Below are 20,327 nucleotides of genomic sequence, written 5' to 3'. Positions count from 1 at the left end.
ACACCCACATAGGTATTTTCAGTTAATCAGGTTGATTAGACCTCTTCTCAGGACTGTGTGGGTGTGAATACTGGGATTGTTTGACATCTTCCTGAGTTTGCTGTTAGCTTTGTTTCACCTGTTAAGGCGGGACAAAGTGCACCTTGATCTTTCTTAGTGGTAGACAGACATTTATGACCTCCTAAATTCCCATCAAATTCTCATCAAAGCCCCGCCCACCTTCAACCCAAGCAGAGGTCTAATCAGCCAGAAGAACTGAAAACACATCTGTGGGTGTTAAGGGGCTTTAACGTTAGACGGGCAAGACTAAGACTTCAATATTGTCAAAACACGATCTTCACTGACTCGAGATTCCCCGTAAGGCCAGGGTGTTGGTCTTTAAGGTGCTTCATCAACATTGTTGTGCTACTCCACCCTTCATATCTGCTACATATGTTTACATCATAGCCTTTCCCTGGCTGTTAGCCTCGTATGCTAAATACTTCCAAACTGCGCTTTTGCTTTGTTCATTTCCTACTAAAACTGGTGGTGAAGGTCTCCCAACAGTAGAGCTAGCTGTGTTCAGTCAGCTCTGTGTTGTTAACGTGATAAACAAGTGTTCATGTGTTTAGAGAGACGAGCGGTAGCTTCTGCCTTGTTTTGTCTGCACCACTGCTGGTGACGTTACATGTCAAATGTAGGATGATGCACTGTTGACAGCAAAAGTGCCGATACTTTTACAAGATAGTTTTTAATCCAACAATAATTTTCTAAATATTGATTTTTTTTTTGGCAACTTAATCATACATAAGCGGCTCAATTTTTTAAGAAATATAAATGATAATAGTGACATATGAAATTTTAGTTTACGTCATTGTATGTGGTATTAATATCATTTTAAGTATCATTTGTAAAAATGTTTCTGTGTGATTAAAGTTATAAAATAAATATCCAATTTGCACTTGACTTTTGATTAGATCACATGAAAGTCCCATTCAGATTTGGTATAATGTAGACAGAGATGAAAGACTTTCACGCTAAAACCTCCAAAGCCTCTGACTTTGCTCCAAATCCTGGTGATCAATCTTTTCTCTGGCCCGTCTGTCTGTTATCTTCTTCCATTTGTCTGGGGTCTATTTTGCCCCATCCATCCACAAACCATGCTATAAAGCTGACTTTTCTGACTGCCTCATCGCACAACATCGCTGCTCTCTCTGTCTTGCCTGAGGTCAGCTCGGGGAATGAGATGGAGTTGCGAAGATAGTGGAAAAATGTCACCCGGGAATGAAATATTGAAGGACAGAAAGGCCTTGCCTCTTGCCCTTGCCCGCGGGGATGGAGTGAGAGTCACGCAGTCGATGGGCAATGAAGAGGAAAGTCAAAACAAACACACTAATCTGCAGGAAAGGAGCCAGACTGTGAGCAATGCGGGAAAGCCGCGATCCTGTCCATACTTTGGATCAGAGGTATCGTACCCCCCCGCCCCCCCCCCCCCCCGCAAACCATAATCAGATTCTCTTGCACTTCACTTGATGTGGTTTATTTCCAGCCAAAGGCTTCCAGGCTTAACATATGATCCCCTTCTGGCAAATAAGGAATCAATACAATGTAAATAAGGCGAGGAGAAATAAATCCCAACATCTGAATTAGCATAACTACATGCAAGGTAAAGCTTGGGTGAAACATGCCAGCCTATTTTAAAACTGAACTGTCTGATGCTGTTTTAGTGGGCCTCAATTACAAAGCAGATATGTCATCTCTCTGCTGCTCCACAAAAGCACGGCTGCTGTTTGCTTTTGCAAAGCACACTCAGAACTCATCAAGATGCATACGTGTCAAGTATGAATTGACCATGAAGAAGGGAACAGGTAATGTAATCAGTTTACCTGGCTGTCACTCAACTAACTGTGCAATTCAACAGTAAAAATGACTCTGCCACATGTGTACAATAAAGCCTGATGCCAGCTCTAGCTGTCATGAGAAAACATTAAAGCCTCATTAAAACCAACTCGAAATTATACCTCAGAGAACCAGAAAACTCCTCAAGGTCAATGACATGAATATATACACACATATATACACACACACACACATATATATATATATATATATATATATATATATATACACACACACATAACAGCGACATGACATGTTTCATGTATTTTTCATCCCTTTCTGTGCCCAGGTCATTTACTTCATTTATTTTGAAGGCTCTGAATTCCAGCAGGTATAGTGAATGTCATGGATTACTCACCATTGATCCATTTTGCCTCCGGGTCATGAACCTTGAACTCAGGTTTGAACAGATCCTCCACGGACAGTTTGGTGTCGCTTCCCGCCTGGCTGTCGGCTGCAAAAACAATCCATGAGTTTGTTATTTACCATTTAAAGTCAAACACGGGGAACCACATAGGTGTGATGTTCGGTTTTATCTAGAAAGTCAATTTGCATTTGACACTGAAGCATCAAAAACACAAAGTAACCCTTTAAAACATACGACAATCCTTAGAAAGCATCCTGAGGATACATTACTAAGAGGTGCGTGTTAGAGACTAAGCTTTCAAAAAACAGGTAGAGACGAGTGGTGCAGAAAGTACAAAAGTAAAAGATATTTTGATGATGTGATCAGTGTTCCTGACAAAATAAAATGTTATAGATACCTTGATGTATCAATAAGCCTCTAATACATATTATTGGTAGTTTAGAAAGAGTAATCATATTGCACAGTTGTACAACCAAAGAGAACTAAGGTTATAATGTTGATTTTTTTTAACTGTAAATATCTCGCTAAGTACATATCTTAATTTTATATTGTTTCTTTAACAGCCAAAATGTAAGCAGTCCTTATCAAAAAGGTTTGTTTATATTGTGTATTTATGTTTTAAAACTATTATCACTGGATATATCAGAACATTGTCTGAATAAATTGTGTGAAATAGATTGGTGTAAACATGTATGATATTTTTTTTGTCAGATGCATGTTCGCACAAATTGTTATGCTTTGATTTCTATAATGTATAATGAAAAATGAAAGCCATTATTCATTTACCACTTAGACATAAAGAGACCTCATCCTGTTTCACTGCAGGATTTGTGAGCCTCCTTTACATTTAAGTACACCGTCATTACACAGCAACTGTTTGCCCTTGAAAATCCTGTTTTCTTTTCCTTACCGACCATGTTTGATCCAGTGGTTTGGATATATCATTTTAATGAATTTGGAATTGAGATAACACTCAAAACACTGCCCATCCCCCCAATTAAGTCTAACAGCCCCCGTATCTCCATCACTATGATGAATGACATTGTCCCTTAATGTCACAATGGCTGCCTCTGTTGCTTTTATTCAGCTCAGTTAACCCTCCATCCCTGCCATTCTCCATCCATCCACCAGGTGCCCTCAGGCTGACTCCTACATGCATCTGCTCACCTCATTCCCCAATTAGCTGTGGCCAAAACAGCAAAATAAAAGTGAATACTGGACTTACATTAGTCACGTGACCAGTAGCCTGTCACGAAAACAAATTCTGCTGGCCGATAAATTGTCCCAGAAATTATTGCAAAGAAGCGATAATATTGCCGTTTTGATACCATTTTTAACTGATATAATGATAATGCATATTAATGCAAGTAAGACCTTTATAAGATCAATAAACGTTTATTTCTAAAGAATATTTAACACTACAACTACAAGACATTTTAAACATCTGAAATAAATAATACAACCAAAAACAATCAATACAATGGACTCTCAGTCAATTTAACACATTGGCACGTTAAGTTGCTACTTTTTTAAAATGCGAAACAGTGGCTTGCTCAGGTGAAGGTGTTCACTGCGGTCATTCGGTTTAAAGCAGCTGTGGCGTTCGGCTTTGAAACCAATTCCATCTTTGTTTTTATACCTCCAAATCTCAACTAGCGTGTCCTCTAACTTGCTCCTCACAGGGCTCTCCTGCTGCACTCTGGGTAACACCAGGGGTCCGCCTCCCCACACAGAGACCGTGCAGCTGACAAGTGACTGACACGACACAAGACGAGGGTTAACTCCTCATTACACTGAGGAAGAATGGAAATTATGCGGCTGGCAAAGTTATAGAGCTCATTAAAAGTTATCATGCGATTTATTGATGTATTGCTTATTGCAACAGGCCTAGTGACCAGGAACACAACTTAAATAATGCTGCCCTCTAGTTGCCAGCATCTGAGTGATGCAGCTTTAATATTTAGGTTTTATAGCGGACTTCTGCCTAATAAAAAAAAAAAAAAAAAAAACATTTTCTTCCTGCAGCCTGCAAAAATCAAATAAAAATCAACTATCTGCAGTGGCTGCAAGGTTTTACTGTTTTAGGGCACACAAGAGCACAGACCTCCGCCAAGGCCATGGTCTATCTCTATGTTGACGGAAAAACAAGTTTGATGAAAATCGAGCCTGTAGTTTGTCTGTAATCCCGCTGACAAACAGACAAGCTAACCAGACTCATAACCTTTGTAAAGGAAGTAAGGCAAAATTGTTGATGGATGTTTACATTTGCTTGGCAGTGAGATTCACACACCCAAAGAAATCTATGGGAATAAATCAAATGCACACTGAACACAATTTTTTTTCACAGAATGGCTTTTCATATGTTCATTAACATGATCATTACTGGGCTAGAAAATCCTCAAGCTGTTCCAGTGTTGCCCCTGGAAATGTTTCGTCTTTAATTATGAAATGTTATGCCTTTAGCAGAAAGAAAAACATGCCAAATGTAAGCTCCCTCTGAATAGGACAGCTGCTGATTGTGAGCAGAATGGGAGGGCCAAATCATTTTGAATGTCAGCCATATTGGCTTTCCTTGATAACTCCACACAACATGTTTGTTTATGGAGGCAATGGAAGTCTAACCAACCATGGAATTCACCAGGGGAGAGTGTGGATACATGGGCAGTAGATTGTGATGATTTTTAAATCCATGTTACATTGGGGGTTTTCTTTCATGATTTTGGAAGTATATAGTGTGCACATACATAATATTTTTAACTTCCAAAATCCTGGGGGCAGAACTTCCAAACAAATCACATATTGACATATTAAGACTTTTTAATCTCTAGCATGTTCAGAAACTGTTGTCTATGTACACACAAAATAGATACAGAAGAACATAAGCATTCATGGGGCAGTGAGACTGAACCAAAATAAAACCAAAACAATGAGCTAATAGATGCCAAAATGCTTTGTAAAGTTAAGGGGAAGTGCCGATTTGGTGATCATTATTTGTTGGTTCCACACTACCAAAAACTTATTTCACATAACACATAATCATTTGATCCATTGTTCTTGAACTAGAACAAAATCACAGGACCTCTAAGACAGCAGAGCGGAATCATGGCTGACTGTTACCTGGTGTGAGGAGGATGACAGACATAGTGATTAGGGAGCAGACCACCAAGATGACCAGCAGGGCTATGGCAATCCCTTTCCAGTTCCTCTGAGGAGGACTCCCCCCACCGAGGTCCTGCAGAGAGAGAGAGAGAGAGAGAGAGAGAGAGAGAGAGAGAGAGAGAGAGAGAGAGAGAGAGAGAGAGAGAGAGAGAGAGAGAGAGAGAGAGAGAGAGAGAGAGAGAGAGAGAGAGAGAGAGAGAGAGAGAGGAGAGAGAGAGAGAGAGAGAGAGAGAGAGAGAGAGAGAGAGAGAGAGAGAGAGAGAGAGAGAGAGAGAGAGAGATGGAGGTGAGAGTGGAATAAGAAAAGTATTGATATATACGAATTTCTACAATTAATACAAAGACTTCCCAAGCTGGCAGAGGCTTGGCTGCACAATGCTTAAAGCTATGGTCTACCATTTGGAATATTGGTAATTATTATTACCATTGTTTATACGTCTATTATGGTCCTGTAGCCTGATCTACACAATATGAATAGCAAAAAAGAACCAAAAAAATCAATTCGGTTTATCAGCCGTAGGACTGCATAGAAATTGACCAATGGGAGCCATCCGGAAGGCTCCGGTCTGATAAACGGCATAATGTCAACACATAGTTAGCATACGTTAGCCATGTGTTTTTAACCGGCCGGCTTCTTGCTCTGCCAGAGGGGGCGTGTGGTTAGGAGGCGAGGGGAGGAATGTGGTGGAACACTGAGGGTGGAACACTAAGGGGAGGGGTTTGTGTGTGGGTTTGTGTGTGTGTATGTGTGTGTGTGTGTGTGGGGGGGGGGGGGGGGGGGGGGTGTTATATGACAATAGCTTTAAGTTTGACAGTTGTGATGTTTACCAACTTCATTGCTCACACAAAATACCATGTGAAAAATTAGAATTGCAACACAGGTCCATCCTAAAGATCCAACAACTCCTCCAACCGGTATGAGAGCATAGGTTTGTTCTGACCCTCTAATTCGACCAACAGGACCCTTTCCTAATTTAGTGCCCCTGCCAGTTGCAGCAGATCAACACATCCTCATACCTTAACATAATGGTCACAGTTTTAAACGTGTTTAATGTTGTGAAGGTCACAGTTTGGCTAGGTTTATGAAACGATCGTGCTTTGGGTTAAAATGTTTGTTGTTTGTTACTTAACTTATGTACATAAGTACATGACGCAACTACGTTATCTTTTAACCTTAATTTAAAAGTTGAGCTATGTATGGAAGTTCACTTATGCATAGAAGTTAAAATAAGTCAACATTGACTTCTGGTTTCATACAGGTGCTTTGGGTTAAAATAAATACTGTACATTTGTAGCATTACTAAACTTACCATCGTAAGTATAACAATGCAACGTAGAATGTGACGTAACTTTATTATGTACTTAACTTACAAGTTAACTGTTGTATAAAGGTTAAAATAAGTCAACATTGCCTTTTGGTTTACCACCAGACACGAATATCAACTTCTGGGGTCTTGTGTCTGTTTGACTCATCCATCTACATTACATGTCATTTAGCTGACGCTTTTATCCAAAGTGACTTCCATTCACACCCATGCACAGCATAGGGAGCAATTTGGGAGGGTTCAGTGTCTGGCCCAAGGACAACTCGACATGTGGACCAGAGGAACCAGGGGAGCCGGGGATCGAATAGCTGATCTTTGGTATGGGGAACACCCACTCTATCCCCTGAGCCACAGCCGCCCCAACCACCTACCCCAATCTCCTCCCTTTGCGGACATTGTCACTCTTTGGATCACATCACCTGACTACGTCCTTCGGTCCATTTCATATTTGCTACAGTCACTTGAGGTTGCTGCCTGTATAAATGTAAATATGGGTTGCAAAAAGTTGCTTGTACAAACAACCTATGGGGTCATTTTTGGGTGGACAGTCTCAGATGATCACATATTGGACACAACGCAAACAGTGGTGGTTCTTGGAAAACCTTCAGTATATTAAAATGAGCTTTGAGACTTTGAGACATTGAGTATTTTCAATCCAATCCCCTGCATGGTGAAGGGCTTATATGAGCCGCTTGTAAGATGGAAAAAATGAACTCACTGTTTCAGTGCTGAAAACTGGATAGTATTTGCATGCTTCAATCATTTCTTGGCCAACCTTTGCTTTGAATCACACCTTCTGACCTCTGGAAAACACATACCTTCTGCTCAGACCAGGAGTTCCACTTTCTGCAGCTGAGTTGGATGTTGTGTGTTATGACCCTCAGACAGAGATGTTTGGCAGATAAGGAATATAGCAGGCATTTGTATTCACAGTCTATGTCTGTCAAACTGGCTGCAGAAAGATTTGGTTTGAGCAATCTGAGTGTAGAGTACACTGTGTGATATTATCTACAGTGCAATAGCTATAGAGTTTGTGAAGCTTTCGCCTACAACTCATCTCTGAATCCTGGTATTAGAGGGTCTTAAACTGGGTCTCCCACCACACCTGCTGTGTCTGATAAGATGAATTAAGCCCCCACTATAAGTTTCTTCTCACAGCAGCTTCTCCTGGCCTCATTTATCCACAAAACCCTGCAGGTGAAAAACAGTGATCACTGACCACCAGCCCACTGCTACATCTTGATTGGTTAGAGGGGAAACAAAATGATTGCCAATTAGAGCGAGGCTCCTCTTTTTTCAAAGAAGCTGTCTTTGCATCTTTCTCAGACTTTCTCCGAAATCTACAACCCACAAAACATATGTTGGCAGTTGTACTGAATGACAGATTGATATGAGTGTACTCAAGCATTAGAGTGGTGGAACTTTATTGTTACCATGACCACAGACACACAGTACATGGATGCAGTGTTACATTATTCACAGCCCCTGCGGGACTCATAAGACTGCTCTATAATCAGGACTTGGGCCGCTGCTCATTTCATTAATACTACAAAAAGCTGACGTGTCCTTGAAAACCGACAGCAACTCTAAATTGCCCTTGTTCCTCCATGCATGAGATTCTTTCCCCTTCTATTTTTCACCTTCTCTCTATCTCATTGTATCCCCCTATTTCCTATTTTGCCACATCTGAATCATCGGCCTCAGTTTATTAAGTCAATTATGAGCAATGATAGAACCACTGAGATAATTTCGATTAGTCTCTCCATTATCATTTTTTAGGAAGGGCCCACATAAACCTACAAGAAGGTTCTAATCCTTCATCACGATCGTTGGACCCTCATCAGAGGAAATACATTTCTCAACTACAAGGGCAGACCTCTGCCCAGGCAAAAAGCCCTATCTCACAATGTTTATTATGTATTTGTGTATCTGCCAACTTATTTGGTTCTGCTCCAAGATTTAATGGGTTCTTCCTTGGCCCATGATACACCCTTCCACCAAGTTTCATAACAATCGGGGCATGACATTTTTCTGTAATCCTGCAGAAAAACCAACAAACCAAACCAAAGAAATAAACTCCTTGGTGGAGGTAATACATCCATGTAGATTAGAGGATAGGCTAGGGCCTTCAAAAACTATTTTACAAAATGGAACAATGGAATATGCACTGTTTCAGTCAAAACCATGATGTCAAACAAACAAACAAAACTAACTAGTTACAAGTATCACCAGAAACTTTACTTTACGAGACATATCATTATTTCTAAAGAAATAATATATAATAGGTGTCAACTCTACTACACATTTGACAACTTCTATCTCCTGACAGGGTGCCTCTTTTGTTGTGCCTGAAAGTAATAGTACAAGGCAAAGACCATTTCCTTCATCAACCTATTCTCCCTTTAGCCTACGTCAGCACAAACAATGTAACCAAGGCAAAACAGTTACACTAGCTCTGTTGAAGTGCCCTGAGTTTGCTTATGTGTTGGAACTATATAACTATATATTACTATATGTAATGCGAGGCCGCACACAAGCTTTGCACACTTTTGTAACTGTGATTGTAACTGACTCTTGTGTCAACAAAGTATCTTGAACCAAATAGTTTGTTAGCTTGCTAGCTTACAAGACACAATGTACTGGGACCATTTGCAGCCAGTTCAAAGGCATGCTCATTTTAGCTTGTTATCTCGTAGGATAATATAATACACTTCTGAAGTTGTTTTGTGCAAAGCTAGGCTTAACATGCCCTGAATCAAAGTGAACACATTCAATTGGTATCAGTCTGTATGACCCCCTACAAAACATCAAACAAGCATTGTCCCAAATCCTTATAATTATTTTTCATAAATAAAACTTCATGAAACATCTTACTTATTATTTACTTATCTAGTCCCCTAGATGGAGCACTCTGTTCAACAAAGGGTTGAAAACACACTTCATCACCATTCATTGAGGCTTTTTCTTTAAACCAAGAGCTCCATCTAGTGGACTCAACAAATACAACTAATGCTTCATGAAGCTGCATTTGGACATCACTACTGCTCTCAACTTTAATCACACCCATTTTCAAATCTGCCGTTTATTTTAATCTCAGCTACATACCTGTAATGTTTTGTGAATCCCATGAATCGCAATAATTCACGTTGTGATATTAAAAACAATACCAGCGTCGCTGTAACAGCTGGTAACAATGAAAGTATTTCAGTGCCCTGACAGAAAACAACAAAATACTACATGCATGAATGTGTAAAAATCCCTGCCTCTTATTTTATAGCCATTATTTATTATTTATTCAACCCACACAACAATTAGAAGCCTCATTTAATTATAGTTACTGACTGTAATTCTAACTGACTCTCTCTGAAACAAATGCCATCACACCCAATCGATACAATCAATTATTCATCAGGTCAAGTAGACCAGAGAAAATAATGGGATACATTAGTTGTTAGGAAAGTATCGAGGGTAGCTGAGTGAACAGTGGTGATGGTATCCTGATGACACCATCAGGGTTACTTAGTCTTTGAAGAAGTGTAGAATGTCCTCTGAGTGATAGCTCCCATGACTAGTAAAATGGTCTTAATGTGTGAAATCAGTGGAGCAGCTCTAAGGAGCATAGTATTATTTGTACAATCCAAATCATGCTATTTGCCTACAATATCAGTCAACACTATTTCAATCCTGGTGAGATTTATCCGTAACATTTTCAATAATCAATGTGTGGAAGGAATTTGTTGTATCAAGCAGACGATAGAGAAAAAAAACTCCCATGATAGCTGCAAGGCAGTCCCTTGGCAATCTTCAGTTGGAGCTGTGCGCTAACAGAGACCATTTTCTCTAATCACATCATCTGTCTTTGAAATAGCAAGAATAGCCTCCTAAACTGAGAGAATACAACTCCATAATATAAAAAATAACAATGACTCACGTTATTATAGGGGCGTATAATGAGAGCAGACAAGAATCACGACTGGAGAGACGTAAAGCTGATTCCTGCTTGATGTAACTAACAGTATATTTATAGTAGTATTGTATAAGTTGTACAATCAGTTGTACTGTGTTACTGTGAGTGTTATTTAAGGTGCTCTCCCCGTTCTCTATTGTGACTTAAAGTGCATTTTGTTGTCATGTGCTTTAACAATAATTTTTACTCTTATGATAAAATACTACTTTTTCATTTTTGAGGGAAGTGTACTGTTGAGATTTTCAGTGCGGTTTTGAACTGCATGTTAGGCTTTAAAGACCCCATCAGTAGGATTTTCCTAAAAAAATGTATAGAGTTGTACAAAAGTAATCCCTCTTGATCATGACTTATGACTTACTAGAATTGTGTGGTGATGTCTGTATCTGCAGAGACCCTGCCCTCTGCGTGGATTTCTTATTTTGCTGCGTCTGGGACATTTCTGGGCATCAACCTCTATAAACTTAACACTGTATAAAAGAGATGGACATAGCTAATCTGACGTTACCTCTTGGTTTGTGGACTACCATTCTGAAGTCTCAAGTCTAGTATTTTGGCCGTAACCAGCTTGTTTTTTTTAAAGAAGACATGACCATATCTGGACAAACTTTCATCCGTGTGAGCTGTCCGTGCTGCAGTGACACAAAGCTGGGTGAAAATCTGAAGTTTCCCTTGAGTTACCAACTAACAAAAGCGCTTGATAGCTAATATTAGCTTTGTTAGCAAGTCCACCAGATGGTGCTCTTTGTATTATTGTAGCTATTGCTAAATCTTTATCCTGTCGCTAGTATGACGACCTTTCAATCACAAGGTATTCTTGAAACTAGCAATCGAGACCAAAAACTCATTAGAAAATGTTTACTGAGGTAATATATCAAATAAGAAGTAGGCTAATTTTCTCATTACCTTCTATACAATTGCACTTATTTTTGGAACCAGTGGAGTCGCCCCTTGCTGGGCAACTTTTAATGTTCTGTTTATAAACTGCAACCAACAAACCCTACTCAACCCTGCCTGATATGTCCTTTCAGCTGTAGCTGGGTGTGATCTTTGTTGCTTCTCTTACACTTGAAAGCTGCAGGAGGCATCAATAGTAAGCCAGACAGCCAATTGGGCGTGTGCATAGAGGATCACAGATAGACTTATACTCCTCTTATTTTAATATTGCATATTTCTAATGTCTCAGCATTCCACCAATCCCTTACACACATATTGTACTCATTGCTGGCATGTATTTAATTGTCACAGAGGAAGAGAGTAGAATTGATATGACATTATGTAAAATTAGAATGCTAATGCTGCCTTTGAGATATTTGATTAAAACCCCCGCCATCTTCATCAAACTCCTGCTAATAAGCTTATTCCTCACTGGCACACTGTGTAAGCGTTTGTGCACATGCAACAAGCCCACTGTTCAAGGAGTCAGGCTATTTATAGAGCCATAAGCTTACCCTCGCCTGGACTCTGACCTTGGAGAGAGTGTGACAAATGACAAGCAGCATTTCAGTAGAAGCCAAGGCATTTTAACAACAACAGCAGGTCGCAGAAGGAGGGAAAAAAATAATGCCATCTGTACTGGCTTATTTTTGTTTACCCATGAAATACCATTTTTCACTGCATTGTGAATCATTGACAGCCACAGCAAAAGCCATGCTGGGGTCTAAAGGCTTAACATCAGAAATTGATCTACAGGCTAATAGGAAACGGCAAGCTTAGCTACATGTTGTCATTGTATTGTATTTAGCATTATCAGCCTTGCCCTGAAGGACACTGCCATTGGCCTTCGGTCCATGTGAGTAATTCTCAATTAGTAGCTGTCCCTGCCATATTGGAATCCAATACACAGGGGTGTTGACTCTCACAGCAGTGCAATGATATGACTGTATATTAGTATGAACGCTAAGATTAGCAATACAGGGTACACAAAAAATGTATTAACTCCTCAAATTATATAATGAAATTTCAATAGAAAAGTAGTATACAGTACGTCAAGAAAGTACATTTCACACAATCTTATATAAGGGCTGGAGGTTATGGACCTGCAATTTGCAAAAGAAAAGTATTTAAAAAAATGTTTTTTTAACTAATTTATTTTACAATATTTTAGTTCGAACTGCATTGTTGTGATTGTAAGCTATCATGTTGCATCCTCTGAATGAATTGCAGGACTAAAGCACCTTTGGTCCTCTGTTTATGCAGTGAAATTGTGGATGAAAAAAAATCACTGTTATATTAGATAAACTGTGGCCTTGCCCGCCCTCCTCTGGGATATGGATGGAACAGTCTCTGGCATATTAAAAATTGAAGTGAAGAGGTATATCTGCATATTAATCAGATACTCCCAAACCATCAGTCAGTGTGCCCCATAGCTGACTTAGCCTTCAGCCGTGTAAAGCCAAGGCCATAAATAAAAAATGACAAAGAAGCCAGAAGAAAAGCAGTGGAACTAGAACCAATCTTCAAATAAACAATGATTTCAATAAACACGAGGACGAAATGATCGAAGACAAAAGTTAAGCCAGTATAGTCAACGATTCAAACTCACCCTTGATTTTCTTCCCAAGCTTGAGAAAGTCTTTAGATGTTTGAGTCTTGTCAATAGTCAGTCTAGAGAAGTTTGCTCACTACACGGCTGTGGCAAAAAAAAGTGGCACAGGCCAAGCATTCAGTGTCAACAATTCTGCAGCAAAAAGTGATCTACGGTGCCCCTTTTCACTCTGTACATATGGTACTTTAGGGCTGAACAATTTAAGGAAGGCATCTAAGTTTTGATTTTCTTACCGATGTTATGGTTGTTCATGTTGTTCTCGCTAAATGTTGTATTAAAGAAGACCTATTATGCTTTTCCTTATTGTATATAATATATGTAATGTTAAAGCATTGGATGTTCATATTAAACATTGCAAAAGCTTAAAATAATAAGGTAAAAGTAATCCATGTGAGTAAAAACCTTAGCTGTAGAGGCCACCCTTAACACTCTGAAACAGTTTTTTGAGGTGATGTTAATCTGTGCCGGATTTCTTTATGTAGTCATCTGCTCGTTACTAATCTGCATGTTACTGCAGTGTTTACATTACACTGCTGTACATGCTAATGTCAGGCAAAGCTGTAATCTTAGTAGCTGATGTTCTCAGATCAGATCACAGTCCTGCTGAAACATGTCCAGTTGTGCAGTTTTTGGTTTATATTGTTCACTGTGGAAAGTCCTGTTATATATCTTTCTTACTGTATGGCGAGAGCAGAGCGGACAGTAGGGGTGTAACGATACACATACCAAACCGTCACTGTACAGGCACTTCTGGACTGGTACAGAGGTGGACTGCAGTCCGTAAATGTGGCATACATAGCGTTAATAAGCCGTATGTACAGTCTTGTTTTGCTATTATTAAAAGTCTCGGATTTCAACATCTCTGGAGACAAGCTGGCTGCCATTTACACTCAACAGCTACCGAACTAACTGCTACCTGTCTGAAACTGATGTGAGGCAATCACAGACTGAAGAAAAACAGCCAAGATTTATTTATGTTGTTGTGCCAACTGTAGAATTGAGGTTAGTTCTCTACAGCTGATTAAATTAACCTCTGTCAGTTTTCTTTAAAGCTGGTGTAATTAACAGTAGCTGGCTTACACTTAATACCATGTGGACACACTGATATAAGCTATAATTAAATTAGCAGCAGTGCAGTGATTTGTTGTTTCTAGTGGCCTCTTTAGCGGTAATCTGTAGTTGCAGGTGTGCCTACAATTACAGATTATTTTCTGAACATGCACATGCATTTAATAATTCCGAATGGGCAAATGCCAAACCTAAGTTTATGCTGCAGTTTCAATTATTTAAGAAGTATTTTCTTTTTTGGAAAATTGCAGCAGTATTTTTTTTATATATATATTTGTTCTACATTTTTCTTTGTATCTTTCATTCTGACAGTTAAAACTGATTAACTGTTGTGTTTTGTTGTTTAAAAACATACTTACTGCATGTTCGTTCTGACAACCAAGCAGTTTTTTTTTTCATTTTCCCCCTTAAGTATGAACCGCAGTGTTTCCCATACATAGTCCAATCCGTGGTGCTGTGCCAAAGAATCAACAAGTGCCACAAATTAATTCTGGGTTTTTATCCAAAGTGATTTTTTAATATAAATACCGTTCTGTTCATTTATCTCCACAAAAATCAATTGAAATGTTTGAACATTCAAATAGGTTGAGATGAAAAATTAATAGCATCTACTTTTGACTTTGTTTGCTGACGTTCTCCGTCAGTGGGTCAGTCGTCGGCCGCAGCAGGTCGTTTATCAGAGGTTCTAACTTAGGTTTGTCTTTTGGAAATAAAAGAAGTTTTGTATTTTCATCCACTGATTTCCTGTACTACGCGCTGTTAATGACACAGCAGGCAGCGGTGTGGAGGAAGTTATTACGTAATTAATGTCAGGAAGAAATGAGAGGCGGAGGATGAAGTCAGAGCAGACAGCTGTAGCTGGTGATGGTCGGAGCAGAGAAGAAATTAGCAGTTAAGTTGTTAAGTTTGAGTAAATGTTTCAGATTTCCTGAAGCTGGTTTGTTTCTGTAAACAGTCCCTCTGCTAACAGAGTTGTATTCATCGTGTGTACGGGGAATATGAATAACCCGAGTTCTCTGTGCTCATGTTAACACTAGGGCCCTCATTTATCAAACGAACGTACGGCAGAAAAACGTAAAACGTGCGTACGACCATTTCCTGGCAAACTTCGGCATTTATCATTTGGACGTGAGCTACGATCAAAATCTCACATCTGGTCTGAGATCGTGTACGCACGTTTGAGCCTGTGTATTTGCGGTGCAGCACAGTAAAATCTGGCTGAAAATAATGAACAAACCTCAGCTGTCATTAAGAATAAGCAGTCAAATATTAAGAACAGATCAAAACGGATTCTTAAAACGAATAAAAAAAATAAAAATTGTGGTTGGAGCAATTGATTGTACTCATGTGCGTCTGAAGGCACCCCGCTACAGAGCAAGAGCGCCGGTGTTGTGCCGTATTCAGCACCCCTGCCGTGAAATGCACCCCCTCGCATTATATGTGCTATACTGGTCCAGAAGGCTGTTGTTTGGACCTATAGGAGTAGTTTATATACAGGTAACCCACAACGGTCAGAACATTGGTTACTTACAGTCTTTAAACTATTTTAAAGAGTTTAAAATCACAACCTTGGATAATAGCAAACACAAAACAACACCTTTTTGTATGTTCTCTGGAAATATACTGCAGCCATAATTACAAAATGAATGAAATGGATCTTTTGAGCAAGTTGAATGTATTTGACTTAGCGTTTCCTAAATATAATCCCACTTTTTCTTGCAATTCATAGGTTCAAAAGTGTGTGCTTTTAATTGGGTAAAAACAAAAGCCTTCTGATTCAGATTATCACCTATAATGCGAGGGGGTGCATTTCACGGCAGGGGTGCTGAATACGGCACAACACCTGTCCAACAGTGCTCACATGCGCACACGGGTCACAGTGGAGTGCTGCTTCGGGTTGACTGCCTCCATTATTCTTTTCCATACAGCGTTTTTATGGGCCCCTTTTATTCCACTCTTAAGACTAACAAAAAGCACATATTTATTTTGCTCCATCTCGGATGTCAGGATGCCGATCTGTGTGTCGGAAAACTTTATTTTCTTACAAGTGTTTCGTCTCTCCGTGTTTGACCTCAGTGGGCGAGGCCTCCGAACCAGGAATATTTAAGGGCGTAACGTGTTAATGACGATTGAATTCAGCTGCCGCATTTATCAAGGCCCGCTCATTCATACGCTGAGATTTGTGAGATACGAATGTTTCATAAATCACACGTGGGTCCTGCCATACGACCAATTCTGCGCTCAGATCTGCTCCCGATTTCACGCAATATTGATAAATGAGGGCCTAGGAGTGGAATGGTTTATTAAAAAAATCAGTCCCGTTCAGTACGCTTGTCATGGTTCGGGACACGTGTTTACCGTTCGGTTTGTGAGGTGCAACGGAGCACAAGCCTTCATGGCCGCTGTCCTCTCTCGTATCCATCTCAGCACGTCAAATACCGGCGTGCTGGGAGACTTACTCCATGCGCTCCATGTAGGCGCACGGCCACAACGCTCCGCACGCTCCCGCTACGCTCTTCTTCGTGGGTTTCTGAATCCTCTTGGCAGTAGCTCGCTAAGCTCCGCTCTGTTGTTGTTCTCATTTGTTTCTGTCTGGTTAAATCCGTGGTTAAATCAATTCAATTCAATTCAATTCAATTTTATTTATAGTGTCGAATCATAACAAAAGTTATCTCAGGACACTTTACAGAGTAGGTAAAGACCACACTCAATCACAACATCAATGTCTCTTTCTACTCTGAAAAAAAGAAAGGTTGTCACAGAAAACCATCAGTTCACCAGAGAACGGACAGAGAAGTCACTGTGAAGCCTGTGTTTACTCTGCAGCCATATCTCAGTGTAAAGAGGAGAATTGGGAAGGCATATTCAGAAAAATCATGCTACTCTGCATTTATGTTACGTTAATTTTTTGTCAGTCCAGTTTTTGATGAATAAACTAATGTTTCACATGTGCTTGTCAGCCTGGTAAAGTAACTAGTAACTGAAGTAATCAGATAAATGTAGTGGAGTAAAAGTGGAATTATTTTTGACAAGCTTGTTGCACTTTGAGGTCATGACTACTATTTACATTGATAAAATAAAGACAATATACTGTATGCACTCCTATGTCGCTGCATTTTTTTACACTATCCATTAATGTGATGCTCAGATTTTTACAGCCCCTCATTTTGGATCATTTTCTTCAACCGGCCCCAATTGAATAGCCCTGATGTAGCCTATTTCAGTCAGTTTGGTGATTGCTGTTTGTGCATATTTTAGTGAACGAAAACGTATTTTCTTCATTATTTTAAAGATTTGATAATGATTAATAATAATAATGTTTATATTCTTACCTAGAAGGCAAACAATTGTTTACCTTTTTGCCAAATAAATATATAAACAAGTAAATGCAGCAATGTCTCTCCTGCTGTTTAAAAATCTCATTTCACTTTAATTTAAGATTGTTACAGTAATCCCTAAACTTTGTTAAAAAAAAGATAATCTAATTATTAGGCTATAGATGTGATACATGGTATTTTTAGAATCTAAAAGAAATTAAAAAAAACTACTGAACTGAACTGCGTGACCCCAAAACCGTGATATGAGCCGAACAGTGGATTTTGTAACCGTTCCATCCCTAGTAAACACCATATCCTGAATATGATCATAAGCATCATAAACTGAATATTCTTGTCCATGTAAACACACTCATTTGTGAATGTGCAGAGATCTCAGTTTCTGAAAATATAGATATGCTGATATTCCATAAAATACGTGTCAATTCCAAACTACAAAAAAAATACGAATTACACTGTAAGGGTAAATTTGTTGATGATTGGAATGGTGAACTTCCATGGGTGCAGCATAAAGCAGAATATGGTGTTTCCCTATGCAAAGTCTGCAATACATGGTTTAACGCAGTCAGGATGTGACTGGTAATGAGTGTTTGCATGTAAGAGACATCGCTTGCTAAAAGGTGTAATACATTTATACTCATTATTGTTTAACAAGCTTTGTTTTTTTCGGGCAAGTAGAATAGGACCTGTACTTGCCCTATAAAGCCTTAATGTCAAGGCCTGCTTTAAAGTATTAAGATTGAACTGAATAATTTCAAATGCTTCCTGTAGCTTTTTAAAAAATTGGAATGAAAAAAAAAATTAAAGGAATCATGGTTTGTATGTGTTTCCAACGCACTGTAGCAGATTGCCTGAATGTTCTTTTCTTAGCATGCCAGTCTGTGGTTAATCAGAATATTTATGGTTAGGTTCGTATTGAAAGGATAATCCCCACATGGATAAATGAATCAGTGTTAAAAGGTGTTACAAATCACCAGACAGAAGGATCACAATTATACAGCAATAATCAGAGCCACAATGCAAACTCATTCCACTTTAAATCAGTGTATTGCACAATGAGCTACCCTCAGCATCCAAAAACGTCTTTTAAATAATTGTCCAAAAGGTCCAAATAATGTTCTCCAACAGGAACATAACAAAGTTAAATTTAAAAAAACATAAACCACCCCCAGTGAAGAAGAACACTAGTACCGCAACCATGACAACAGTAAGCAGCCTGGCAGGCCCAGCACCCGCAACCCAGTCTAGCGTGACTGGATTGGATGAGCCTTTCCAGCCAACATCCAGTTTCACATTTCCTGCACGGTGCTAATGAAACGTTCTCACGTTCTGTCTCAGTACTTGGAACTCCAGCTGCCGATCACAAAAATGACAGAGGGCCGAAGTGTGTCACAGTCCAAGATGGAGCATCATGTTTGACAAAGCTCCAGCCACAAACAAGAGCCGTGTTGTCAGAGACAGAAAAACTGGTTATTCACTTCATCGTCCCCTCATGAGAGACTTTATCTCCACGACCCCAGAGCGCACCTCGACATTTGTTCACCTGTAACCATGCCGCCCTGCCTGCAGCTCAAGGTAAGGGCATGGTGCCGCCGCGCACTTTAGTCCTGTATCTATTCATGCAGTTTGATGTCACACTGTCGTATTTTTGCGAGGTGGTGAGGATGGAGATGGAGAGTGATATTTTGATTGTGTGCTCTTTGCGTAATGGATGTGGAGAACTGTTCAATAACGTGCTTAAATAGTCAGATATTATTTCCCTTTTGTTCGCGTAAAAAGGTTGGAGATGGAGACACAAAGTGTTATTTTGTGCGTGTGTTCTTTGCGTAATGGATGTGGAGAAGTGTTCTGTAACGTGCTTAAATAGTCAGATATTATTTCCTTGTGATGTGCGTAAAAGGATGTTGGAGCTAACAGAGTGTGACATAAACGTAGATGGTGCAGTGATCCAGGTTCATGCCAGCTGACCAAATCGATTGCATTGTTATAGAGTTATTGTGAAGTTTAATTAATAGCACATATTCATTCACTGATGGCTGTGTGCACTGAAGTGTATATGACAATAATGTAGTGAATCTCAATCTATTCATTTTGAAAATGTTTTTTTTAAATAGGCCTATAGGCTCAGAGGTTTTTTATCAAAAAAGAACAAACTATTTTTTTACAGCACCCCCTGATCGAAATATCTTCCAGGGGCCCTGCTGCATGTGAAGATTGACTGCACAAAACGTGTAAGTATCATAAATGTGAGTCACAGATCTTGTTTTCTGACATAATCCGTTTGGGATTATGCGAACCAGCGTGATGCTAAACCACCGGTTTTTGACGTCAACCCTGGCACACTTACTGCTCACAAATAGTAAAGGTGGAAATAATAATAATAATAATAATGTAAACTGTGAGTGATATTTTGGAGGGAACTGTTTTGGTTCTTGGGCTGTGACACAGTTGTATGAATGAGAAAGATCAGGAAGTTAGTTCAGTATTCAGTGGCTGCACGTGTTTCTTGACGAGCGAAAATTTTTCACTCCCCTGCCCGCCTCAGCTCAAATTCTGGCCAGAAAAAACCCTGAATACAATTAAAATATATCAAATAACAAGTGAAAACAGCAAATATACATCAAAATCGAGCATAATCATGACTATACCAGTCAGAATATCTACAGCCAGATGTGTCGATCTC

The 20,327-nt window shown here is 39.4% G+C and overlaps 1 protein-coding gene across 1 annotated transcript in view; it reads right to left on the bottom strand.

Moving 5' to 3' along the window:
* Positions 1-20,327, bottom strand: part of dpp10 (dipeptidyl peptidase like 10) — a gene marked incomplete at its 3' end in the record, with an annotated part of 154,728 nt that overhangs the window by 119,486 nt on the left and 14,915 nt on the right. Inside the window, exons 2-3 of the mRNA XM_083921935.1 lie at positions 5,363-5,477; positions 2,237-2,332 (exon numbers count right to left, since the gene is read on the bottom strand). Of these exons, the coding sequence (XP_083778061.1) occupies positions 2,237-2,332; positions 5,363-5,477 (211 nt within the window). The remainder of the gene's footprint in view (positions 1-2,236; positions 2,333-5,362; positions 5,478-20,327) is intronic.

The sequence above is a fragment of the Echiichthys vipera genome (genome assembly GCF_963691815.1).
Source record: "Echiichthys vipera genome assembly, chromosome: 10".
Taxonomy (NCBI): domain Eukaryota; kingdom Metazoa; phylum Chordata; class Actinopteri; order Perciformes; family Trachinidae; genus Echiichthys; species Echiichthys vipera.
Note: the sequence above shows the minus strand (reverse complement) of the source record. Positions and strands in the feature narration are given on the sequence as shown.